Source organism: Triturus cristatus, chromosome 4_1 (genome assembly GCF_964204655.1).
Source record: "Triturus cristatus chromosome 4_1, aTriCri1.1, whole genome shotgun sequence".
Classification (NCBI taxonomy): domain Eukaryota; kingdom Metazoa; phylum Chordata; class Amphibia; order Caudata; family Salamandridae; genus Triturus; species Triturus cristatus.
Window position 1 is genome coordinate 442,914,165 of NC_140585.1, and position 27,747 is coordinate 442,941,911.

Sequence of the window (27,747 nt, forward strand, 5' to 3'; positions counted from 1 at the left end):
GGCATTTGTGGAAGAGAAGAGTGTTTGCCATGAACGCAGAGTCCTCTGGGTTTGGCTTGCCTCCATCCCCAGGGTCTTACCATGACACAAGTGGCAGCGTTCATTTGTTAGTAGCTATCAGAGTGGGCTTTGGCTCACTTGTCTGAAAGAGATTCCTCCTGTTGAACTTGTTCTTTCAGTTAATGAACCAGAGTTCACTTTAATATTCTTCCGGTACCTCACATTCAGTACTGCTGCTCCGATTCCCCCCCTGAGAAAATGCCAGATTCACAAGAGATTTCCAGAAATTTCAATATCAACCTCTGGTTCCTGGTTCTGGAGGCCATTGTGTGTTGTGGATTTGTGTGTGCACGTGGTCCTTTTGGCTAGGGTCAAGAAAACCTTGCTCTGCTGCATCTGGTTCAACTGAAGCATCGGGTAAAAGGTTCCACTATCCTTGTCTTTCATCTACGGTCAAGTGAGTTTCGATCTGTTGGGTATACATAAAAAGTGGGGTTCAGTATGGTAATTGGTGGACTCGGTAGCAGAACTCTTGGTACAATTCTTTCCTGCGAAATCTACCAGAACTATCAATCACAATTGAATCTCGGAGTTTAAATAGGGAGGCTTTGTGACCAGAGAAATACACAACTTTGACTCTTATCTTAATTTCTTACTTTGTGGCTCTGAGGTCATTTGTAGGCAGACTGGGAAAGCTAATGTGATGTTCTGCGTCAGCAAACATGGTGGGATCTATAACCCTCGTTTCGACTCCTTAACTTGAGGGCTGTGGCCGATCATCAAGAACATTCCCCTGTAGGCTACTCGCTTACAGGAGCTCTAAAATACGAAACTGAGTGTCTCAGGAAGAGAACTCATACTTGCTGCACATGGTAGCTCCATCAGTTTCTCTTGTTCAAGAGAACAGGCTGTTGCACAGCCGAATGTCTTTACATTGGAGTACAATATTAAGCTTCTGGTGTATGTTTTATATTAGTACAAAGGGAAGGGTTCAGTGGGACAAGCCTTCATTTGTCGGTAAAACAATCATAGTTCTTCATGTACTCCATATGTGCAACAGAAAGTGAGAACTGCTTAGTGGTGTCAAACGATCCTGGTGGCTTCCTTTCGGCCACCAGGCTTTTTTTATCCTCGTCCATGTTGCATCTGCTTCCTGCTTTTAGAATTCTCCTTTTTAAGTCAGTTTGATTTGCTATGCTAGCATCATGAACTGATTTTCCCCATCCTTTTTAGGTCTCGACCTGGTGAAAGCAGCGCGTGCGCTGCTCTCGCCATGCTGAGGGCCTTTTGGAATCAATACGATTCCGATGTGCATGCAGTGGGACAGAAGGGACAGAAGATGTGCACGCGCAGACTGGAGGCTTCACTGGCGGCGTGACACTAGGCACTTTTTTGGGGGACATTTTTGGGGAAAGAGCACGGCGTTTCTTGTTTTCAATGCATCGAACATTTAGAATTGTCGTTAGTCATTCTGGCTTTTGGCCCCTGGGTGGCGCCAAAACATTCTTTGCAGACATTCGCATGCCGTAAGTAACTAGTACCTTTCAACCATAGTGGAGGTATGTAAAATAGGTTTGCACAGGAATTGTCTTGCTATAAGACATTTTCTTTTCGAAAGAGTGTCCTGCCAGTAGCTTGCAAGATTTATTTTACTCAAGGTGATGGGGGGATAAAAAATTGACTCATGATACCGGCAAATCACATTTCACTTCAAAGTTTTCAACGTTTTCATGCAATTTCATGAAAATTCGTGAGTAAAAAGAATGCAGTTTCGAACAACCCTAGTTTGAATGGGATATTAATATTTTCCTTTTACATGTGCTGCTCAAATAAACGAACCATCAACATGGCATGCAAAAATATTTGTATAAAACCATATAAATGTTAATAATGGGCATTTATGAACCATGCAATAAAACAGAATTCTTTTAGAGTGTATTATTGAGTGTTAATTACCACTCGGCGGAGAAGAATTAATTGGTAAACCATACAAGAAATCCGTTAAATGTAAATATGGTTTGTACACAGCCATAAAAGTATTACATAACCATTGCATAAAGGAACACCTACAGATAGTCTTTATATCAAATGATTTTGAAATTATTGCTGCTGATGTGTTGTAATGAGGAATTTCAATAAAATATATTAAAAAAATACTTTCCGGGATAGGAACGTGTGAGCAGCATGTTGTATGAGAAATTAATCAGAAAACATTAGTTCCACTGTACTCTCTTATTAGGATATGGATACTAGAATCCCAGGTTCCGTGCAGAGCTTTGCAGCAGGCACATTAACCCGCAAAGCCTTTAGTCTGCAGGACTGTGCCAACTATCATGTTTCCAGTGCAACATGGGTTTTAGTTATGTGTGCTGATTAGCACCACCCACTACAGTTCCATTCCTGAGAGAGTGACAGGTCCACTCAATACTCAGAAATCCATGGAGATCTAGTACTGCATCCGTGATCCTTGTTGCACCATGCATGCACTGAGATGTCACTATTGGGGCATTTGTAAAGCTTTGATAATGCTCATCTTTGCTGATCTGCACCGTGCTCAGCTACCAAAAACTAATTTTCATGATAAACACAGCATTAAATACAAGGCTTCTCGCATTCCTAAGCGCTGTAAATAAAAGATGCCATTATTACCCTATTTATGGTACTGTATCCACCTTAGAAAAATGGAATATAGTGTCTGCTTTTTCAAGGTCCGAAGTCCGACCTTTAGAGCATTCAGCTCACTGAGCCATTCTTTCAGCTACACAAATAGAAATCAATAAAGCCCTGTGGTATGACTTCAGTGCGTTATGCTAGTGGCGTGGGAGAACCTGTTCGAGGCATGTGGGCTGCTGAATTCATATCTGTGCATAGATCGCCGCCTAGTGTTGGGTCCGGATGATTGCACTTTGTTGTCCTGGAAGAGTCTTCGAAGTATCACGAGATAGGTGGCTCCTCCCCTGGACTACAGTGCGCATGGGCATCCTCTCCAGCCTCAGATTGTTTTTTTCCGCCATTGGGTTCGGATGTGCTCATCTTAGCTCAAGTTAGGAAAACTTTATTTAAGGCCAAAAGCCTTTAGGTATCGTCGGTATTGTTTACGTTCGGTATCGACAAATATTTAGACCTGTTCTCGGATTTATTCACACTTCTCGGACCTAGTTTCGGTCCGACCATCGATCGACGTTCGAGGATGGAATCGAGGACTCCCTTCAAGAGATGTCCTTTATGCCATGCGAAATATCCACACATCGACGCCCATCCGGTGTGTAACAAATGTTTATCACCGGATCATGATGAGTCAAGGTGTATGGCCTGCGCCCGGTTCCGGTCAAAGAAGACACTTCGGACTCGACGGGCGGCTAGATTGGAGGCCAAACAATCGGCGCCTAACCCGGTTAACATATTCAGCACCGAGGAGGAGGAAGTCGAGAGCGTCGAAGAGATAGACTCGAGCCATGCTTCAGAGCCTGAATCCCATTCTGACGACGATGATGAGGTGATCTTCGAGGACGAAGACGTCGTCGACGAGGTAGGAGACGACGATGAGGCCCTTGGGGCCGAGGAAGTTAGCTCAGGAGAGGAGCTAGGTCAATCCGTCGATGCGGAGGCCGAAGGACACAGTCCGGCTAAGGCTCAGGTCGAGGGATCGCCTGCGGGCCTTACCCAAGATCAGTTGGATCGTTCTACAGCCCCGCCTGAAGGCCCGGCCTCGAACATTTCAAAAGAGCCAACGCTATCAAAAAAGACTGGATTCAGTTCAGTGAAAGCGAAACCAAAACCAGCACTGGTCAAAACGAAACCGAAAGTGCAACTGGTTCAAGTCGGATCGAAGGCATCGAAACCCTCCAATCCGTCGACGCAGAAAAGGGACATCGGAACAGACCAAAGAAAGGAGGACTTCGGTACCGAAAAGACAAAAAAGGGCTTCGGCACCGAGACACAGAAGAAGGCCCTCGGTCCCGACAAGACGCTACGGCCTATGGCACCGAAGGCTGGGGCACCGACCACCAAGGTCACGGTGGTCGATCCGACTAAGTCAACACCGAAGAGTGCGGCGAGCGCCAAACTTTCGAATCAACCAGGCGTCGATCCCAAACTTCGGATCGAAAACCCGAAGGCTGGGAAGAAACCGGAGACGGTGTCGAGGCCTAGCTCCAAAGAGCCTATCGGTTCCAAAGCACCGTCTGCATTCACATTGCAACAGGTGTCGGAGTCCCTACAGCGCATCAGGGAACGGGCAACCCTCGAACCAAAAACGGGTCCCGAACCACACAAAGTGGCCAAAGCTCACTCGGTGCCGGCACCGATCAAGTTTGGATTGCCGCCACCGGGGACGCCGAAGATGTTCGAACTTAGGAGGAGTGTCGAACAACCACGAACAGTGGCCACGGAAAGAACCGATGTCGAGGACTCGCAGGACCAGTTCATCGACGCAGACACTGGTAGGCTGTTGTTCCGCAAGCGGAGAATTGTTCCAGAGAAGGCTTTGGACTCCTACAAGATTCCACTAAAAAGGAAACTGGCATCAAGTTCGACGCCAGTGCTTGTAGAAACATTCCACACCTATCATCAGGAACCACCATCCTTTTCTCCTACACACTCAGAACATGATGCAGGAGAGGGCTATATTGGGGAGGATACCACTTATCCTGTGGATAATGACCCTGATGACCAACAGCAAGACCAAGATCAAGCATGGGGAGACCCTAATGACCAAGGTGACCCACAAGATGCTCCTGACACGCATCTTTACAATCTCAAACCATCTCCCACTGAAGATACTGCTGCTTTTAACGCCCTCATTGAAAGGGCAGCTGCCAATCACGGAGTGGAACTCCATTCTGACTCTGTGGAGGAGGATTTCTTAGTGGACACGTTCTCCACATCAGAAAGAACGGTCAAGACTCTACCAATGCTGAAAGGGGTTCTTAAACATGCTAAGGACATCTTTAAGGACACCACCAGGGCACGGGTATTAAACCCCAGAATAGAGAAAAAATACAAACCTGCACCCGGAGACCCCATATACATTAAAGGTCAATTGCCGTTGGACTCCATGGTAGTTTCTAATGCTCGCAAGAGAGCTAACTCGCAGACTACAGGTGATGCTCCTCCTCCAGACAAGGAGTCCAAAGTGCTAGAAACATCGGGCAAAAGGGTAGCAGCACAAGCAGCGAACATCTGGTGCATTGCCAAAACTCAGGCACTCCTGGCCCGATACGACAGGTCACACTACGATACACTAGAAACACTGCTAGAACACCTACCAGATGAATACAAAGAAGGAACGGAGCTCCTCATCAGAGAGGGACAACTCATTACAAATGCGCCCATCAAATGCGCACTGGATGCAGCTGACACTGCAGCAAGGGCAATCAACACTAGTGTGATGTTGAGGAGGCACGCATGGCTGAGAATATCAGGTTTCAAACCTGAGATTCAAAATAATATCTTGATTCAACCAGTCAACCCAGACTTTTTATTTGGCCCCGAGGTTGACACTACACTGGAAAAGATTAAAAAGGACACTGAAACTGCGAAATCTATGGGGGCTCTACAGTCGCAGCAGTTTCGGAGTGGCTCCTTTTGTCGCCCCGGGAATAGAGGAGCAGCTAGAGGTCAGGGGTCCCAGCAGCAGTACAGTAAAGGAGGTACCCAGAGTACCTATAATAAAAACAATAGGGGTGGATATCGTGGATCCAGCACCAAAGGCAGAGGACGAGGACACAACAACACCAGGTCCTCCGCCAATAACAAACAGTGACGTCTTGTCGCTGCCCCCCGCCCACATAACACCGGTCGGGGGTAGACTCCAACAGTTCCTGCCAGTCTGGAGATCCATCACCACAGACAGGTGGGTCAGAGAAATTGTCCAGTACGGTTATTGTCTGGAATTAACATCCAATCCACCCAACATACCACCAAGACACCGTCCTATGTCCGCAGAGCACTTGACATTATTGCAGCAAGAAGTACTAAGTATGCTGCAAAAAGGAGCCATAGAGCTCGTGCCTATGGAACAGCGGGGGTCAGGGGTGTACTCTCTGTACTTCTTAATCCCAAAAAAGGACGGGTCTTTACGACCTATACTAGACCTCCGCCCCCTCAACCAATACATTCTGTCAGAGCATTTTCATATGCTCACCCTCCAGCAGGTTCTGCCGTTACTCAGTCAGGGAGACTTCCTAGCAACACTAGATTTAAAGGATGCGTATTTCCACATACCCATACACCCATCACACAAAAAATATCTCAGGTTCACTCTTCAGGATCGGCATTATCAGTTCAAAGTACTCCCTTTCGGAGTAACAACAACGCCCAGAGTCTTTACCAAGTGCCTAGCGACAGTGGCCGCACACTTAAGGAGACAGCACATTCACGTCTTCCCTTACCTGGATGACTGGCTTGTTCAGGCAAAGTCAGCTCAGCTGTGTGCCAGCCACATATCCCACACCATTCACCTTCGTCTGGGATTCTCTCTGAATTATCCAAAGTCACATCTCCAACCCGCCCACGTACGGCAGTACCTGGGCGCGACTATAGACACTCTGGCTACCAAAGCTCAGCCAAATTTAGCGAGAATCAACAGCATGCAACTGCTGCTAAAAAAAATTCAGACCACAACACTCCCTTCCAGCGCGAGTGTTCATGCAGTTGATAGGCATGATGGCCTCCTGCATCTTCATAGTCCCGCATTCGAGACTACATATGCGCCCGCTTCAGGAGTGCTTGGCACGTCAATGGAATCAGACTCAAGGACAGTTGAAAGACCTAGTGTTGGTGAGCGGTCGGGCATACAACTCTCTGCATTGGTGGAATCCACACAACCTTTGCAAGGGCCGACCGTTCCAAGAGCCTGTTCCACAAATAATACTGACAGCGGACGCGTCTCTCCAGGGATGGGGAGCTCATGTACTCAATTACACAGTGCAGGGACTATGGACGACACAGCAACGGAAGATGCACATCAACCTTCTGGAACTGATGGCTATCTTCCTGGCAATGAAGGCATTCAAAGTACACTTGTGCAACAAAGTCGTGTTGATCCGAACAGACAACATGACTGCCATGTACTACATACAGAAACAGGGAGGAACACACTCTCCACAGTTGTCTCATCTGGCTCAGAGCATGTGGAAGTGGGCCATTCAGTGGAACATGTTCCTCATGGCGGAACACCTCCCGGGCAAGGACAACCAGATGGCGGATCTGCTCAGCAGACACAGCCACCAAATGCACGAATGGGAGCTACATCCGTCAGTACTCCAACCGTACTTCCAGCAGTGGGGTCATCCAGAGATAGACCTATTCGCCACAAGGGAAAACGCAAAATGCCAAAGCTTTGCCGCCAGGTTTCCGCATCCACAGTCGCAGGGCAATGCGATATGGATGAACTGGTCAGGCAGATTTGCGTACGCTTTTCCCCCAGCGCCATTAATACCGCTAGTGGCACACAAACTACGGCAACACTCAATGACACTTATCCTGGTTGCTCCAATATGGGCACGCCAGCCATGGTACACCACGTTACTAGAACTGTCCGTGGTGCCGCCTCAAAGACTGCGGCTAACACCCAAACTTTTAACACAGAACCATGGCGAAATTCAGCACCCAGATCCGCAACAGCTGAACCTGGCGATTTGGCTCCTGAAGTCTTAGAGTTTGGCTACCGGAACCTGCCTCCAGAATGTATGAATATCATCAAGGAGGCCAGGAGACCCACGACCAGAGCTTGCTATGCGGCTAAATGGAAAAGGTTTGTCATTTATTGTAAAAACAATGACATTAATCCGCTGGATGCATCCATTCAGAACATCATCTGTTACCTGTTACACTTATACCGATGCAATCTGGCATACAACTCCATCCGTATACATCTAACCGCAATAGCGGCCTATCTTCAAAACAGGCAGCACCTCTCTTTATTCAAGGTGCCTGCCATCAAAGCCTTCTTAGAGGGACTCAAAAGAGTGATTCCTCCAACTCACCCACCGGCACCGGTGTGGAACCTGAATGTGGTCCTCACCAGATTGATGGGTCCACCTTTTGAACCTCTACATTCATGTGAGATTCAATTCCTCACCTGGAAAGTAGCCTTCTTAGTGGCAATCACTTCGTTGAGAAGAGTTAGTGAACTCCAGGCACTAACCATTCAAGAGCCATTCATACAGGTTCACGCAAACAGAGTTGTACTACGCACTAACCCCACTTTCATGCCTAAAGTGATATCGCAGTTCCACATGAATCAAACTATTGAACTGCCTGTTTTCTTTCCAAATCCAGAAAATGTCGCGGAGAGAATGCTCCATACACTAGATGTAAAGAGGGCCCTCATGTACTATATAGACAGAACAAAGGATTTTAGGAAAACAAAACAACTGTTCGTTGCCTTTTCTCCACAACACAAGGGCAACGCCATTTCCAAAGCAGGGATAGCCAGATGGATCGTTAAATGTATTCAAATTTGCTATGAAAAAGCTAAACGCACATTAACGATTCCGCCCAGAGCCCACTCAACACGAAAGTTAGTGGCGTCATTGGCTTTCCTAGGGAATATTCCTTTAGAGTAAATATGTAGAGCAGCCACATGGTCCACTATACATACATTTACAAAACACTACTGTGTAGATGTACATTCAAAACAGCAGGCAGCTGTAGGACAGGCTGTTCTCAACACCCTTTTTCAGACTGCTGCAGCTGGCACGGGCAGCCGCCGCTAATGGAGGGACTGCTATATAATCTATGCACAGATATGAATTCAGCAGCCCACATGCCTCGAACTGAATATGCTACTTACCAGTATGCATCTGTTCTTGGCATGTAGGGCTGCTGACATTCATATCGCCCACCCTCCTCCCCGGCGCCTGTAGCGGCTGCAGCACTCAGAATTACTGTATAGCATGGTCATCACTTACGGTATCTACTCCATCACTGCCACAATGGCGAAAAACAATCTGAGGATGGAGAGGATGCCCATGCGCACTGTAGTCCAGGGGAGGAGCCACCTATCTCGTGATACTTCGAAGACTCTTCCAGGACAACAATGTGCAATCATCCGGTCCCAACACTAGGCGGCGATCTATGCACAGATATGAATGTCAGCAGCCCTACATGCCAAGAACAGATGTATACTGGTAAGTAGCATATTAATTTTTCGCCACTGATTGCTTCTTCAGACCAGAGGCGTACTTGTTCTTCGTGCTTTCAACCTGTATTTATATAGCAACATCAACTAGTGACGTGGCCATTCCCTTTATCACTCACTCAAACCAATAGGCCTTAGTTGGTCCCAGCCATGTTTATTTACAGGGTGAATGCCATGGTGTACAATATTTATGCGTGTAAATATAAAAAGTGCCGCAAGCAGCGCCTCGAACCCCAAGAATGCCCATGCACCTGTGTTACCATCACTTCCGCCAGCACTCAGCGTGATCAGTGCCCCGCCATCCTCTCTGTGGTGTCAGACCTCCTTCGTGTATGAGAGTGCCCTGCAGGAGTGTGTCGGGTCTCCCAGCTGTGTGTCGGGCACACCCACACACTTACACGAGACAACAATCAGTTTAACTCGGACTCCTGTTTCACGAGGAGGTAAAGCAAACTCATACACTGTGCGTGGAGCGCTCTCAGCACATATTAATAATATCAGAAACGTACTTTCTTATAGCGCGTCATACCGTGTTTCTGCAGATTCTAGGTGCTTTATTTAACAAGTGGTGGTAGTGGTACCTTTAGTCCCTCACGGTACCCCTTGGTGAATTGTGCACAAATCTCAGCTATACAAACGAAAACATGGAGAAAAGCTGTTAATATTGAAAGTCTCTTTATTGAGCTCTGTCATTGAACAAATCAAATTTCCACAGATTGCAACAAGTCCCTTAATAAAGGATAACCGTGAACGATGACAAGACACAATGTCACATCAGAGACCGAGGATAACAAGCATTTGCAATGCAATAGGTCTTGCATTTACACAAGTTTAAGCTATTGGCATTGTAAATGACAATGCCTTTTATTTGGGTTTAAAGAGCGAAAACAAAAATAAAAGGCATTGTCATTTGCAATGTCAATAGCTCAAACTCGCGTAAATGCTAGACCTATTGCATTGCAAATGCTTGTTTTCCATGGCTTAGCTTAACTGCCTGAGGCTTGAGCAGCTGATCTAAGAATAGCTAGGGCTTTCTTTAGACACTATGGACATTAATATAAGGGGCAATGTCTTTTGATAAGGCTCTACAAAAGCAAATGGCTTAGCGTTTGCCAATGTGCATTTTACAAATAGATAAATCCCCAGCTTTATTTCTTGGGTGATGCACCTTCATTTTCCACCTGCCTTGGCAGATTTCAGCACCTTGATTGACTTGTGGCAGTCGCACCTTTTACGTACTCACTTACCGTGAGAGGCAGCCCATCCCCCTCCCTATTTCAGAATGCTGTGTTCATGTTGAATTAAGAGGGGCCGCTCAACTTGCATCCTTCAGTGTGTATAGCCCACTGCTTGCTTTTTAATCAAATTCTTTTGATTCACTAACCTGCTGAGGTCATGGCTAACTGTGCAATTAAAAGTGGTTTTGTAGAGAACTGCCTTTTATGTTGTCTGTAATATTGGCACTGCAGTATTTGAAATTCAGTTATGGTCCGCTGAGCCTTACAAGATGTTCCACTGGCAGACTGTTTTTTGTACTAAAAAAAAAAATCCTGAGTTATTTTAAACAGGAGGTAGGTTTCACTTTGCTTTTTTCTACTCCTTCCTTTCAAATGCTAAGCGTGCTTTAGTGATGATCGCAAAGCAGGCCTTGTGCTGACTGAAAAGGACGCAGGCCTTAGTGTACTCCGACAGGATCTTTCACGTCGCAGGGCTCACTAGGTCTTTTCCTGCATTATGGGATACGTGAGGGGAATTCTTTGCCAGATTGTTTCACTTCCTTGGTTTTACCGCTCAGTGTGTTCCTATGGTGTCTCAGTAAATTCACCACTTGGGCTACAAACCATGCATCATGCCATGGATGTCAGCTTAAGATCAAATAGTTTGTTTCAACTTTGCTAATTTCTTTTGGCCAGAAGTCTTTGATTTTTTTATAATGTAGTACCTGCAGCCTCATTCAGAAAAATCTAACTTTGGGCACTATTGAAATGTTCTCATAAATTCTAGAGCAGGCCTGGAAATGCCAGTAAGTAGAAGTTACTCACCGTAGCGACACTGGTTTGGTATCCCTATGTTGGCCTTACTCAGATGACCCGCCTACCAACGCCACGGTAGGGTACTGTTATTAGAGGCCTACAATGCCTAGCTGCAGATTGGGCTGTGTATGCTTCTGGGCCTCTAAATCTCCAATTTCCATGTTGGCTAAAAACGAGCTCTGGTTCGCCATAATGGCATACATTGGAAGGTTGATTTAAGGCTACAAACGCAAGAAATTAGCTTGTACTTTATAAATGAAAGTATTTTGCTTACAGTGTTCGTTCTCTCCACAGCAAAGTGAAAATTTCATTAGACAGACAGCAAACTAGACGGCCATGGTTCGCTTATGTTCTGAACATAGCTTTAACGATGAAAGAATAAAGTAACGACAGAATTGCTCTGTACTCTCACAGTTGTTGTACCACTATTGTATTCGATAGTGCATGTGTTCTAATTTTGGATCTGAAATCTGGTACCAATTTTCATGTAAGAAGGTGCTGCCCTGTTCTGCCTCCACAAATCCCCCAATCCTTCCGGTTCCCATGCAGATGGGATTCTGAACCTCTACCATCGAGCTTTTTGTACACAGTTTCATATATCTTATCGCCATGTTTTCAGCATCACATCGTTCTCTAGCTACTGTTGTTCTCTGTAAATATCTGCAAAAGCATGAAATTAATCCTGTCTTGTTTATTATCGCCTTGTTGATTGATCTTAAAGTTGCTTTGGTATAGTTGTTAAGAAAATAGGACAGTTATTTTTCATCGAGTGCCATTTCATATTATGCTGAACTGGTTGCAAACGGGAAATTGTTACAACCGAAGATAGCTGAAAGTGGTGTCTTTTTATTGAAAACATGAGGTAGCAGAAGTGATATCCATTTTCTTTGGCCTCAGTGACTGGCATTGTAAATATTTTTGATGAGCAGTCTTTATTGAAACCTCAAGGCTTGTTAGGCATGTTAATAAAGAATGATTTACATAGTTTATGAGTAACTGGCAAGAAACTGTACCAGAAGGCATGTTTATTCTTGAAAGATCAGTAGTCTGATTGGGAGTAGAGTATTCTATCTGGGAAGGGGAAGAGGTAGGAATCAAACAGCAACATAATTGAAGCACTTGCCATCTCTATACATTGGGCATTATCTGGACTTTTTGTGACCGGTTACTCAAAACGTAGTGGTGGCATAGGCTGCAATGGCCTTGTAACTCGGTCAACAGGACATCCGCCACTTTTGTGATTGAGCACCCAGTCCGCCAAACCCATAAGGGCCTTTTGCCTCGGCTTGTTGGAAATCATACAAAACAAGTTTTATTTATTTTTGCACGTTGCCTTTTCTTGTACAAAATCTAAAGATTGCCTCAAATGTCATAAAAGTGTACGTTATCCCTGCCCCCTTGCACCCATATTCCGATACGAACCCTAAGCTTCATCTTCGTACTCGATTGTGCAGTGTTAAAGCATATTTAGCTAGTCGAGAGAAAAATATTTAGTGCATGAATGAAGCAGGTCACATGCAAATGTGTGAATTGAACATTTACTTTGTTTTATTTTTTTTTGTAGGCCTAACCGATATCTTCTTCACGACCTGGTCCAATATGTATTTGCTGTTGCCCACAGGCCTTTCATCGCTTATCCAATTCCTCGTCCTCTTTATCAGTAAGTGAGTCCTTTAGTCTTTAATTAAGTAAATTCCTTGACTTCTACAGCACTGTGGGTAAGGTCATAATTAGCAAACAGCTTAAAAAAAGTTGATCCAATAGGTTTTTGTGCTTGTAGTCTGGAAATGTTCTAGTCGACTCCTTCCAGCCTGTTGACCCAGAGTATGCAGACCTCTTACATGAACCATGAAAGAGCACTGGAAAAGAATACATGCAGGCCGGTGGATGGCATACATGCAGAAGATGTTTTGAAAGCTTTCTTGCACGTAATACTGAGAAATAGCATGACATTCCCAAGTAAACTGTAGGGTAATGGTTGTGTAGACCCAGTGTAACACCAGTGAATAATGTGTTAATTGCTCCTTGTTGTTGTTCTGAATGTTATAAAAGTGGATGTTTTGTTTTCATGGGCACTTGTCTTTATGCACAAGGTCATCATTTTAAATCATGTATTAGCTCTCAAATGTTAGGGGATTGATTTCAATCTGGTCAATATGAACCATGTGTCTCCTAAACCCCTGCAGCATTGAATAGCTCTAGTGACTGTTACATTTAGATACTGTGGGTTTTTGAGATCTTGCAACTACTGGACTTTCCAATGGCTGTGCTGCTACTTTCCGAATGGAGAAAAAAATAACTTTTTGTATTATAAACATGGTTAAGAACAACAACGCAATAAAATGAAGCAATCACGTAAATGGATTTAATTTAAATATATAGCTAGATTTAAAACTTTTCACAAAGCTAGAAACTGTTTTATGATGTCATCACCTGTCCACCCATACACCCTCCCACATTTGTATTTAAAGTGAAAAGAAGAAGGCAAATGACATAAGATTTTATTGTGTAATCTGATTTATGATTTTTACTAATGTACAATGTTGCTTTAATTCACAGTTTAATTGCAAGGTTTTTTGAATTGAATCCCTTTGAGCCATGGACATCACGAGATAAAATCGATCGGGTAGGTGTAGAAACTGTTATTATCCTTGTCCTGTCATTCCGCTTAATCATAATGTATTTTCACAATATCTGTATATCTTTATGAAGTATGAATATTAGAATAAGATCACTATACGATCCTCACTGAAATTAATACTGGGTGATTATCTTGGCTTATGAGCAGGATCACTCAAATCATTTTAGCATAGAGAAATATTTCACTGGTAACAATAAATGACTTTGTGAAGACATTTTCTTATTTTTTTCTTTTTCAACTTCTAAGACAATGAACTGCACTTGTACCAAATGGACACTAAAAACGAGATTCAGAGAGAGAGAGAGACAGAGAGACACTCTCTCAATACTTCTGTTGCTTTCTTCAACAGAACGGCGCTCCAGATAATGCTTCAAAATAGTTTTATTTCATCTATTGGCAAGCACAGCAGATCTCCATCCGCCGTGCTTGCCAATAGATGAAATAAAACTATTTTGGAGCATTATCTGGTGTGCCATTCTGTTGAAGAAAGCGACAGTTTCACGAGCCTCCCCGGCGTTCAGGTTGCTCGCCAGCTATACACACATACTGGGATAAAGATATAGAGTAGTGAGGTGTTTTTAAAAGAACAACATTGCAGAGACTGCAATTATTTTAACCCCTTCGCTGCTAGGCCTTTTCCCCTCCTGTGCTAAGCCTTTTTTGGGCTATTTGGGGTAGTGCGTGCTTAGGCCCCTGTAACTTTTTGACCACATTAGGTATCCTCGCCAAATTTGCGTCCTTTTCTTCCAACATCATGCGGATTCTAAAGGTACCCAGGGTTTGTGGATTCTCCTAGAGGCTTCCCAGAAATTAGTCAAAATACAGCAAAATTTGTTTTTTTTTGTGAAAAATGGGGAAAAGTGGCTGCAAATGAAAGCGTCTGGGTTGTTCTCTGCAAATGATATCAAAAAAGGGGTTGTGGGGCTGAAATCACCATTTCTCCAGCTTTTAGGAAATGACAGATTTTTGTCAGAAATCCAACATTTTTTACACAGTTTTGACATTTTTCTGGGACATACCCTATTTTTGCTATTTTTTGTGCTTTCAACCTCCTTCCAGATAATGGTAGAAATGGGTAGAAAAGCAATAATGGATCCTGGAAAGCTATACATTTTTGAAAAGTAGACAAAATTCTGAATTCAGCAAGGGGTCATTTGTGTAGATCCATCAAGGTTTCTTTATAGAAACTAACAGTTAAATATAGGAAAAATTTAAAATTTGTTGAAAAAAGCAGCCTTTTGTGTCAACGTTTTCACCTGTAACTTCTTCCAATTATTACATCTCTTTGAAAGCAATGTATCGTTACATCCGCTGGACCTTCCTGGTTGTGGGGATATATAGGACTTGTAGGTTCACCAAGAGCCCAACGAACCCAGAGTAAAAAACTGAGTAGCATTTTGTAATGTTTTTTTTTTTTTTGTTATGGGTATATAGCAATTATTGTGTGAAAATGTATACATGGAAAAATTGGTATGAAAGACACCTATGTATTTCTGAAATGGGAACAAATTACAGAGTTTAGAAACAGTGCATATTTGCACATTTTCGAAATTGGGAATACTCATACTTGCATGACAATTATTGGTCATTTTTCAAAATGACTTCTTTTTTACACAATGTCTTTTATTTGGAAGGGAGAAATGCATCAAAAATCAATAGGTAATAACAGTTGCTTTACAAATCTGAACTACCCTAAGTCTCCTGATAAAAATGGTACCTCACTTGTGTGGGTAGGCATAGTGCCCATGATAGGAAGTGGCTCAAAACCTAAGGTGAACACACCACATTTTCACAATGAAAATTTACACATTTTTTGCGAAGAGTCTAGCTGTAGTTTTTGAAACCTAGCTCTGCCGGCACCTAGGGAAACCTAGCAAACCTACACATTTTTTAAAACTAGTTACCCAGGGGAATCCAGGATGGGGTGACCTGACTGCCTCCCACCATGATCTGTTACCCAGAATCCCTTGCAAACCTAAAAATTGACAAAAAAAACACTTTTCCCACACACTTCTGTGGTGGAAAGTTCTTGAATCTGCGTGGATCCATAAATTTCCACCCACCCCGCGTTCCCTAAAGTCCTACGAGAAAAATGGTACCTCACTTGTGGGGTTCGGCCTAGTGCCCGCGACAGGAAACGGCGCAAAATGCAACGTGGTCACACCTCAATTTTGCAGTGAAAATTCACCCTTTTTTGGCAAAGTGCCTAGCTGTAGTTTTTGAACGCTAGCCCTGCCGGCACCTAGGGAAACCTAGCAAACCTATATATTTTTGAAAACTAGCCACCCAGAGGAATCCAGGATGGGGTGACTTGACTGCCTCCCACCATGGTCTGTTACCCAGAATCTCTTGCAAACGTAAAAAAATGACAAAAAAACCACATTTTCCCCACATTTCTGTGATGGAAAGTTCTGGAATCTGCGTGGATCCACAAATTTCCACCCACTCCGCGTTCCCCAAAGTCCTACGAGAAAAATGGTACCTCACTTGTGGGGGTCGGCCTAGTGCCCGCGACAGGAAACGGCGCAAAATGCAACGTGGTCACACCTCAATTTTGCAGTGAAAAATGACCCTTTTTTGGCAAAGTGCCTAGCTGTAGTTTTTGAACCCTAGCCCTGCCGGCACCTAGGGAAACCTAGCAAACCTATATATTTTTGAAAACTAGACACCCAGGGGAATCCAGGATGGGGTGACTTGAGTGCCTCCCACAAGGGTCTGTTACCCAGAATCCCTTGCAAACGTAAAAAATTGACAAAAAAACCACATTTTCCCCACATTTCTGTGATGGAAAGTTCTGGAATCTGCGTGGATCCACAAATTTCCACCCACCCCGCGTTCCCCAAAGTCCTACGAGAAAAATGGTACCTCACTTGTGCGGGTCGGCCTAGTGCCCGCGACAGGAAACGGCGCAAAACGCAACGTGGTCACACCTCAATTTTTCAGTGAAAAATGACCCTTTTTTGGCAAAGTGACTAGCTGTAGTTTTTTAACCCTAGCTCTGCCGGCACCTAGGGAAACCTAGCAAACCTATATATTTTTTAATACTAGACACCCAGGGGAATCCAGGATGGGGTGACTTGAGTGCCTCCCACCATGGTCTGTTACCCAGAATCCCTTGCAAACGTAAAAAATTGACAAAAAAAACACATTTTCCCCACATTTCTGTGATGGAAAGTTCTGGAATCTGCGTGGATCCACAAATTTCCACCCACCCCGCGTTCCCCAAAGACCTACGAGAAAAATGGTACCTCACTTGTGCGGGTCGGCCTAGTGCGCGCGATAGGAAACAGCACAAAACGCAACGTGGTCACACCTCAATTTTGCAGTGAAAAATGACCCTTTTTTGGCAAAGTGCATAGCTGTAGTTTTTGAACCCTAACTCTGCCGGCACATAGGGAAACCTACCAAACCCATACATTTCTGTAAACTAGACACCCGGGGGCTTCCAGGGAGGTATGGCTTGCGTGGATCCCCCAACGTTTCCTTACCCAGAATCCCCTGCAAACCTCAATTTTAGCTGAAAAAATCACTTTTTTCACACATTTTGGTCTGGGAAAGTTGTGGCCTTACCGGGCTCACAGAAATTTACCACCACCCAGCGTTCCCCCAGGTCTCCCGGTAAAAATGGTGCCTCACTTGTGTGGGAGGCCCAAGTACCCGCGGCAGGCAAGGGCCCAAACATTTTTTGGATAGGCAGTGTTATGTTATATAATACTTATATTATATAATACTTTTAGCGCATACTAATACTTAAAAAGTGTCCTGGCACGAATGCTGCAAGCAAAACCTTGAGGAGAGACCATTAGAGTGCCCCTAAGAATAGAAAAGTTTTCAATTGCTTTTTAAAAAGCCTAAGGTCTTGAATGGCGCGAAGCTTCAAAGGTAAGGCATTCCAGGCAATGGCTGTTTTGACTGAAAAAGATTGGCCACCCAGACGAACCCTATGGAAGCGTGAAACCGTCACCTGACGTAAGGTTGTGGATCGCAACAGTCTATTGGGAGTATAGAAGGCAAACCGCTTTTGAATGTAAAGGGGACCAGTATTGTGCAACGCTCGGTGGGCCAAAATCAGGGATTTAAATTGCACTATTTGGAGGACTGGCAGCCAGTGTAAGTCACAAAGGTGTTTTTTGACGCTAGATCGTCCTGAGATGTTAAACAGGAGTCTAGCAGCGGCATTCTGAATGGTCTGTAGTTTATTAATTAGGTATCTAGGGATACCCAAATACAGAGCGTTAGCATAGTCAAGCTGAGAAAGAATAAGGGCACGAATCAAGGCTTCCTTAGCTGACTGAGGCAGCAACGGGAGAAAATGTTGATTTCGCCTCACAACGTTTTGAGCCCTTGCCTGCTGCAGGTACTTGGGCCTCCCACACAAGTGAGGCACCATTTTTACCGGGAGACCTGGGGGAACGCTGGCTGGTGGAAAATTTGTGTGAGCCCGGTGATGCCACAACTTTCCCACACCAAAATGTGTGAAAAAAGTGATTTTTTTCCAGCTAAAATTGAGGTTTGCAGGGGATTCTGGGTAAGGAAACGTTGGGGGATCCACGCAAGCCATACCTCCCTGGAAGCCACCGGGTGTCTAGTTTTCAGAAATGTATGGGTTTGGTAGGTTTCCTTAGATGGCCGCCGAGCACCGGGCCAAAAACTCAAGTGACCCCCCTTGCAAAACCAGGTGGTTTTGCGATAGGCCATTTTGATGTCGCCTCACTACGTTTTGGGCCCTTGCCTGCCGCGGGTACTTGGGCCTCCCACACAAGTGAGGCACCATTTTTACCGGGAGACCTGGGGGAACGCTGGGTGGTGGTAAATTTGTGTGAGCCCGGTGATGCCACAACTTTCCCACACCAAAATGTGTGAGAAAAGTGATTTTTTTCAGCTAAAATTGAGGTTTGCAAGGGATTTTGGGTAAGGAAACGTTGGGGGATCCACGCAAGCCATACCTCCCTGGAAGCCGCGGGGGGGCTAGTTTTCAGAAATGTATGGGTTTGGTAGGTTTCCCTAGATGGCCGCCGAGCACCGGGCCAAAAACCCAAGTGACCCCCCTTGCAAAACCAGATTGTTTAGACATAACTATTGCTTTGTTCCTACAGCGTGAGAATTTTGGAACAAAATTGCAATGAAAATGTGGCAGACATTTTGAGGTTTGCAGGACATTGGGGATAAAAAAACTTTTAGAATTCACAAGAGAGACATCACCATGAACTCCCATGGGTTTTCGACAATATCTACAGTTGGTGGGTTATTCTTACATGGAAAGTACACCTTGGCAGAGAAACTAAAGACAAAGATTCCTGCACAACCATCTATTCCTCAAACACACACACATACTGGTTGGATTTGGCACGAGGGCAAGTCATGCTTCAGTGTATTAAATTTTATTAATAAGAGATTTCACAAAAATGAAATGCACTGTCAATAATTAAATGCACAAAAAACCAAACCAATGACTCGCAGCTCGTGAGCTGTAAAGCCATGTCAAGGCACCAACCACTTTACAGGCCATTCACACACCTTTCATACGTGATACAAACAAGACCATTCACACCACCAGGCACAAAAGCAACACATTACAAAATTCACAAAAAGGGACAAGGTACACCCTGCTTCAGAAAAAGAAATATTACTGCACAGCCATCTAATCCTCAAGCACACACACATACTGGTTGGACTTGGCACGAGGGTGAGTGATGGTTCAGTAGATACAATTGTATTAGCAAGTGATTTCACAAAAATGAAATGCACTGTTAATAATTGAAAGGGCGAGAAACTGAACCATTGACTCACAGCTCGTGAGCTGTAAAGTCACGACAAGGCACCAACCTCTTTACAGGCCATTCATACACCTTTCATACGTGTGAGACATACAAAACCATTCACACCGCCAGCCGCGGGCCCATCACATAACAAAACTCACACCAGCGCCATTCAAGGGCCCATATTTTTCACACGCCACCAATCCTGACACAGCAACTACACAGGCTGATGGATTGCGTGGAGTGGCACTCAGCTAGCAGTGTGTGTAGTGACCAGCAGAAAGTCACTACTCACACACAGCCGGCCGAGCGCCAGTCCACACACACCGCTAGCAGAGCGCCAGTCCACGCACACCGCTAGCCAAGCGCCAGTCCACGCACACCGCTAGCCAAGCACCAGTCCAGGCACACCGCCAGCCAATCGCCAGTCCAGGCACACCGCCAGCCAATCGCCAATCCACGCACACCACCAGCCAAGCTCCAGTCCACGGACACCACCAGCCAAGCACCAGTCCGCACACACCACCAGTCCACGCACACCGCCAGCCAAGTACCAGTCCACGCACACCGCCAGCCAAGCACCATTACACGCACACCGCCAGCCAAGCTCCAGTCCACGCACACCACCAGCCAAGCACCAGTCCACGCACACCGCCAGTCCACGCACACCGCTAGCCAAGTACCAGTCCACGCACACCGTCAGCCAAGCACCATTCCACGCACACCACCAACCAAGTGCCAGTCCACACACACCAACAGCCAAGTGCCAGCCTACACACACCGCCATCACATTTAGGATTTTTTTAGAAAAAAATAAAAACACAAACAAATCGCAAATAGATACAAATCTACAAACACAAAATCAGCAACTAAATACATTGCACTAACACCAACCTTGAAACAGAATCAAATTTTCCAAAGAATACAGACCAGGCAGTTCACTTTACCACTCATGAATGCCCCCAAAAATTATTTTGCGTGTGGTATGCTCTAAAACAAGCAGGGACACACAGCCCAGGTTTAGAAGGACAGTCGGGGCAGTACATACGAATCTCCTTCCGCGTACCTCTTCGCCAACTGACTCTACATCTCCTACTGGGAAAATCTTTTGAGGGTGTGGGAGGAATGTGATCAGGAAAGTGGCGATCTCTCAATCTAGTATCATCCTCCACCACTCCTACCCTAGGAACACTTGCCTGTTCCACTACAACAAGGCTGCCTATTACAGACTCCTGAAACTTAGCAAAAGTAATCTTTGACTCAGGACAAGAATCCTGGAACACAACAAAAGCATTAAACATTGCCAAGTGGAAAAGATGGATAGACAACTTCAATGTAAGCCTTACGAAGAGCAGCGTAAGGTTCCAACCTCTGATCTACTCTGTCAACACCACCCATGTACCTATTGTAGTCTAAAATGCACACAGGTTTGCGCGCTTCAGCGACCTGACCCCAAACAGTCACAGGTGCAGTGCTTTCATCATGGATGGTAGTCAGCATGTAGACATCTTTCCTGTCTGAAAACTTCACAGCAAGAAGCTCCTCGCAACGCAACGCACTGCACTGTCCCCGCACAAGCTTTTGACAAACAAGTTATTTTGGGAAACCTTTACGGTTAGAGCGGATTGTGCCACAAGCAAGAATGTCCACTTTGGCCAATTCCCTGAACAACCGCACACCAGTGTAGAAGTTATCTACATATAAATGGTGGCCTTTGTTAAAAAATCCTCTACCAAGTTCCCAAACAATTTTCTCAGTCACTCCAAAAGTGGACGGACAACCAGGGAGGTTAATCCTGGATTCCTTACCGGTGTACACCCTGAACTTAGAGACATATCCAGTCCTACTGTCACACAGCATATACAGCTTTATTCCATAGCGTGCCCTCTTACTAGGAATGTATTGCCTAAAAACCAAGCGGCCCTTGAACAACACCAAAGACTCATCCACTGCAATTTCTTTCCCAGGAGCATAAATCTCAGAAAATCGATCAACAAAGTGATCAAGGACAGGCCTAATCTTAAAAAGACGGTCACACTCAGGGTGATCTCGTGGCAACGCTAAACCATTATCAACAAAATGCATCATCCGAAGCAGAAGCAAATACCTGTCACGACTCATGACTGCCGGAAAAATAGCAGTTGCCATCAAGGGACTAGTAGACCAATATGAAGACATTGATGGCTTCCTTAGCAAGCCCATCAAAAAAGTTAAACCCATGAACTTCTTCATCTCTTCAAGATTTGTGGGATTCCACCGGGTAGCTCTAGAGTGTGGCTTAAGACTGGCACTGTTGTCCCTCAAAAACTGTTCGCCATACAAATTAGTCTGCTCAACAATCTCTGCCAAAAACACATCGTTCATAAACAACTGAAAAAAATGTATCGGCAAAAAGTTTTCAGTATTCACTCTACACCCTGGAACACCAGTAAAGTCTGGCAATGCCAGCTGCACCATGCCAGGGGCAACCCAGAGGTCATCACTTTCAAAGGGAAGCCTTGCAGCCCCAGCCTGCAGCCCAGATGCCTCTTGCCGCACTACACCAACGGGAAGCCTCTTGCCGCAGGCTGCAGCCCAGAAGCCTCTTGCCGCACTACACCAACGGGAAGCCTTGCAGGCCCAGGCTGCAGCCCAGATGCCTCTTTCCGCACTATCGGCACATCAGTCTCCTCCTCTAACACAGGCACTTCATCCGCACTAAGAGTATCTTCATCATCCGATGACTCCATATGGAGAGAAAACTCACTGCCAGAATCGTCCCCTGCCTCCTCTCCCTCAGATGCAGAGTCCGTCTCTGAACCATGGTCAGAGGAAGACTCAAACAGCAAACCAACAACCTGCTGAGCAGTAATCCTGCGGCTAGCCATTATACTTACTAAGATAGAAGACTGCACAAACAAGTCAACAACAACCAACAATGTGCAAACCAAGTAAGTAAAGAAATGTGTACCTTTATCACAAAGATCAATGTACTCAAAAACTATACAATTCAATTACAGGAGACAGCTGCACTCACCAGAACCTACTCTGCAGTGACACAGCAAAAACCAACGATATCCAACTAGAAAGAAGAAAAAAAAACAAATTACTCACAAGACAACAAAATACACATCGAGCACCAATGCAAACAGTTTTTGACACTCAAAAACCAAACATACTGCTATTATTACACCATTTGCAAAAGAAAATTCATGCAGAGAAATCAAACACATTTACATTGTAAAAAAAAAAGTCTCTTACCAAACTACACAAACAGCAGAACCACCAGTAACGAAACCGCTAACTGGAAAGAGCAAAAGTCTTCACCTAGAACAAAAAAGTAAAAAAAAATAACATTACAATTGCAAATCACAAAAAATATAATTATGTTATGTTATATGCGGATTTATAACGCGCCCCAATAGTCAAGACTGTCCTGGCGCGGGAGCGAAACCGAATCAAGGTGGCAAAAGGAGTCGGCTATTCATGGTTTTGAAAAAGGTGCGTTTTAAGCAGTTTTTTAAAATTGAACAAATTGGAAGAGTGTCTGAGAGCGTCTGGCAGGGCGTTCCACAATTGGGCTCCCTTTACCGTCAAAGATTGTCCACCCAGACAAACTCTTTTAAATCTGGGGACGACCACCTGCTTTCTGGAGGTAGATCGCAGCTGACGGGTCGGGAGGTAGAGAGTGAATCTTTTGGCTAGATAGGCAGGGCACGGTCCATTAAGGGCCTTATAAACGAGGACCAAAGTTTTAAAGCGCACTCTTTGGGCCACAGGAAGCCAGTGAAGATCCTTCAACTGTTTGCGAACGCTGAGTCTCCTTGAGATGTTAAAAATGAGTCTCACCGTTGCATTCTGGACTACCTGTAGCTTTCTGTTCAGGTAGTCTGGAGCCCCTATATAAAGGGCATTAGAGTAGTCCAGACGGGAGAGCACCAGAGCTCTGGCTACCGTTTCTTTAGCCATTTGAGGAAGAAGGGGAAAGAATTTTCAAAGAGTGGTCAGGGTTCCAAAACACGTCCCCACCAGTCGCGAGATCTGGTCTCGAAAACATAAATCTGCCCCAAACCAGATACCCAGGTTCTTGGCCATCCCACTCTCTCCCGTTGGGCATGTTGATTCAGTGGGCCAAATAGACTCCTTAAAGTCAGTGGGAAATTGGCCGTAGAGCAGAATTTCTGTTTTTTCTTCGTTGCATTTGAGGCAGGCTCTAGCTAGCCAGGCAAATACAGAGGATAGGCATTGGCGTACTCCAGAGGTGCACAAGTTCTCCTTTTTCCAGGTGAAGAGAAGCTGGGTGTCATCGGCGTAAGCCATAATCTTAGCACCCCAGTTCTCTGCCAGCCAGATCAAAGGAGTTAAATAAATGTTAAATAAGAGGGGACTTAAGGTTGACCCTTGGGGAACTCCAGTTTCTTCCCTGCGATTAGAGAAGTAATAGGGAGGTAGCCAAATCTGTTGAGTCCGGTCGGAAAGGAAAGACCTGATCCATTCCAGTGCCGTGCCCGAGATGCCAATGTCCTCCAGCCTAGATAGAAGTTGGAGGTGGGGCACCGTGTCGAAGGCGGCAGAGAGGTCCAAAAAAAGGGCCGCTCTGCCGCCTCCGTCAAGGCATTCCCTGATGGTCTCTGCCACCTCCACCAATGCCGTTTCCGTACTGAAAGCGGTACGGAAGCCCGATTGGGCCGGATGAACAGCCTCAGAAGATTCCACAAATCTCTCAAGTTGCCGAAATGCAGCTTTCTCGCAAACTTTAGCAAGGGCTGGTAGGAGGGATATAGGCCTGTAGTTGGAGGTGATCGATGGATCTGCGGAAGGTTTTTTTTATCAGAGGGAGAAGTTTGGCTTGTTTCCACTTGGAGGGTAAAATTCCTGAAGTAAGGGATTCATTGACCAGAGCAGTGACCATAGGGGCAATTACTTCGGCTATTCCATTAAGGACCCTTGCAGGGCAAGGATCTATAGGTGACCCTGACTTCAGAGATTTTAATATGGTCACAACATCTATATTTTCGACCTGAGTAAACTTGGTCATCTCTGCTTTAGCCTTAGTTACTTGGGAAGGTGAAGGAGGTGGTGGTTGGTGAATTAAGGCTAGATCAGATTGCGGGTCGGGTAGCTGGTCAGGGTTATTCAGACTGTCTTGAATTTTTTGAATTTTCTCGATGAAAAAAGTGGATAGTTGCTCACACCAATCTGTGGAGGGAGGAACTGAAGTCTTCTCTGCTACCGGGGCAGTGAAGCTTTTAACTACAGAGAACATTTCTCGACTGTTGTTTTTAGCTTTTAGAATTCTAGATGCGTAGAATTCCCCTTTAGCTATTTTAATCGCTGCGTAGTAGCTTTTTTGGGCTGCACGGAGTTCCGATTTAGCAGTAGGACAGTAGTTCTTTCTCCATAATCTCTCTAGCGCCTTACATCCTATTTTTAAGATTTTTAATTGTTCAGTATACCAGGGGGAAGTGGGAATGATCCTATGGTTGTGTTTTCCTTTGCTTTTTGGTAAGGACCTAATGGAGGCGTCGATCCAGGATGAGAAGTTGTCTACAGCTTCATCCATATTTTGTGCTTTCATTGGGGTGGAGTGGGTGAGGGCCTCTACTAGGTCCGGAATATTATTTCTCCTACGACGTTCCCCGGGCTTGGGTGTAGGTAACACACGGATGTTGTTTATAGACCAGGAGAAGAGAACAGGAAAGTGATCTGACCATGTAATGGGGTAGGGTGGATCTGCAGAGATGTTAAAGTTGGAGTATACCAAATCTAAACAATGACCCCCTTCATGAGTGGCAGATTGCACCTGTTGAGCCATCTGAGCTAAATTACAAATTTCTTTCAGCTCTTTAACTCCGGGGGCAGAGCTTGTGTCCATATGTAGGTTAAAATCTCCCAGCATTAGGAAGTGTGAGAATCTGAGTGCACGTTGGATGGCGATCTCCTCCAGGGATTTAATAAAATTGCCTAGAGGACCCGGCGGGCGATAGATCAATAGTCCCCCCAGAGTAAATTTGGGGGATAGTGCTAGGGAAAATTCCATAGCTTCTCCATCCTCAATCCTCCCTGTGCATTCCATCCTCAGAGTCCATTTCTCTTTGTAGATCACGGCTACGCCTCCTCCCCTGCCTTTATTGCGGTCCTGTCTGGTGATCTTGAACCCTCTGGGGACAGCCAGCTCCACAACTGGGGCGCAACTCTCATTCAACCACGTCTCCGTGATGAATAGGATGTCGAGGTTCTTATCGATGATGAATTCATGTACTTCCTCAGAGTGCTTTGATAGGGAGCGAGCATTGATAAGGGCAGCCTGAATAGGAGGGTCATCCGCTGTGTTAAGCTGGGGAAAGGAGGAATTAGGTAGGCTAAATTTGAAGCAGCAATTTGAGCATATTCGTGAGGAGGAGTCTAAGACATTCCAGTGGGCACCATTGCATAAAAGGTTGCGATTAAAAGCTCCCAGTTCATCTGAGTTGTATGTGATAGTGGGAGAAGTCCCATGCAGTATAGAATTAGCAGGGGTCCTGGCCCTGGGCGCTGTCGAGGCGCGGACGGGCGCAGACGGGCTTGCCTTAGGCGCTCCCGCTGCGCTCGTCCGCTGCGCTTCCTGCCCATGCACATGATAAGAGGTGAAGAAAAGGGGGGTGTGGCCTCGAGGGGGCGTGGTCAGCGAGCACGCCGGCGATGGCGTCCGCTAAACAAACAATTACCGCTGCAGCGATCAGTCAGCTGAGTGGTATGTGGGCAGTGGCTTTCCGCCCTAAAGAGAGCAGGTAGGCTTTGTGAATTTTAAAAATAGAACAGAATACAGCAGATAAAAACACTCACAATTTTTTTAAAGCAGTCTTATCGTACCACCAGCTCCCGGCTTCCGCCTCAGGACTGGGACTCAAGTTTCTGTAGTCTCAGGTAGATTCAGCGCTTTTTAACAGGGCAGGGGGTGTGGCCTCGAGGGGGCGTGGTCAGCGAGCACGCCGGCGATGGCGTCCGCTAAACAAACAATTACTGCTGCAGCGATCAGTCAGCTGAGTGGTATGTGGGCAGTGGCTTTCCGCCCTAAAGAGAGCAGGTAGGCTTTGTGAATTTTAAAAATAGAACAGAATACAGCAGATAAAAACACTCACAATTTTTTTAAAGCAGTCTTATCGTACCACCAGCTCCCGGCTTCCGCCTCAGGACTGGGACTCAAGTTTCTGTAAACATTATAATATGCTATGTAACTACCCAAATGGTCAATCGGGTTGTGTGCCAGGTGGGGCAGAAAACAGCAGGAAAAAAAAACAGGCTAATCTGTCCAGGGGCGGGGGGTCCAAATACATATTATAAAAAATTACCCGCTGGAAGCAACCCTTGCCCAAGGGGTCACTTCCATTTTTATTTAAACTAATTCCCTTGTGTCTAGTGGGCTTTTCTGCCCCCCCCTGGGACCAGAAACGGCTACACACAAGACCGATCTGCCCCCAGGGGGGGCAGAAAAGTCTTGAAAAATAATTGGGCCCCCAGAAAGCGACCCTTGCCCAAGGGGTCGTGTCCTTTACTCAAAAAATAGCATCCCTAGTGTCTAGTGGGCTTTTCTGCCCCCCCTGTGAGCAGAAACGGCGACTTATGCGACCGATCTACCCCCGGGGGAGCAGAAAAGTCTTAATAAAATTTTTGGCCCCCAGGAAGCGACCCTTGCCCAAGGGGTCGCTTCCTAAAACTAGAAAAGACATCCGTGGTGTCTAGTGGGCTATTCTGCCCCCCCCTGGGAGCAGAAACGGCGACTTATGCGACCGTTCTGCCCCCAGGGGGGGCAGAAAAGTCTGAATTAAATTTTTCGCCCCCAGGAAGCGACCTTTGCCCAAGGGGTCGCTTCCCAACACTAAAAAATACATCCCTGGTGTCTAGTGGGCTTTTCTGCCCCCCCCCCCCTGGGAGCAGAAACGGCTAAAAAAAAAAACGATCTGCCCAGAAAAGTCTAAATAATTTGTTTGCCCCCAGGAAGCGACCCTTGCCCAAGGGGTCGCTCCCTAACACAACAAAAATAGATCCCTGGTGTCTAGTGGGGCATCCCTGCTCCACGATCGCGACGCTGTGCGCGATCGTGAAGCAGGAATGCCCAGCATTGAGACATCAGGGGAGAGGAAATACTCTTTCCTCTCCCCCAATGCCTCAAGGCATCCCAATTCCCCCCTCCCTCCCCCCCGCCACACC

General features: G+C 45.6%; 1 protein-coding gene across 1 annotated transcript in view; it reads left to right on the forward strand.

Annotated features, from left to right (window-relative positions):
- NDUFA9 (NADH:ubiquinone oxidoreductase subunit A9) overlaps positions 1-27,747 on the forward strand; it is a 205,827-nt gene that overhangs the window by 152,026 nt on the left and 26,054 nt on the right. The window contains exons 9-10 of the mRNA XM_085652600.1: positions 12,743-12,838; positions 13,738-13,804. Coding sequence (XP_085508726.1) covers positions 12,743-12,838; positions 13,738-13,804 — 163 coding nt within the window. The remainder of the gene's footprint in view (positions 1-12,742; positions 12,839-13,737; positions 13,805-27,747) is intronic.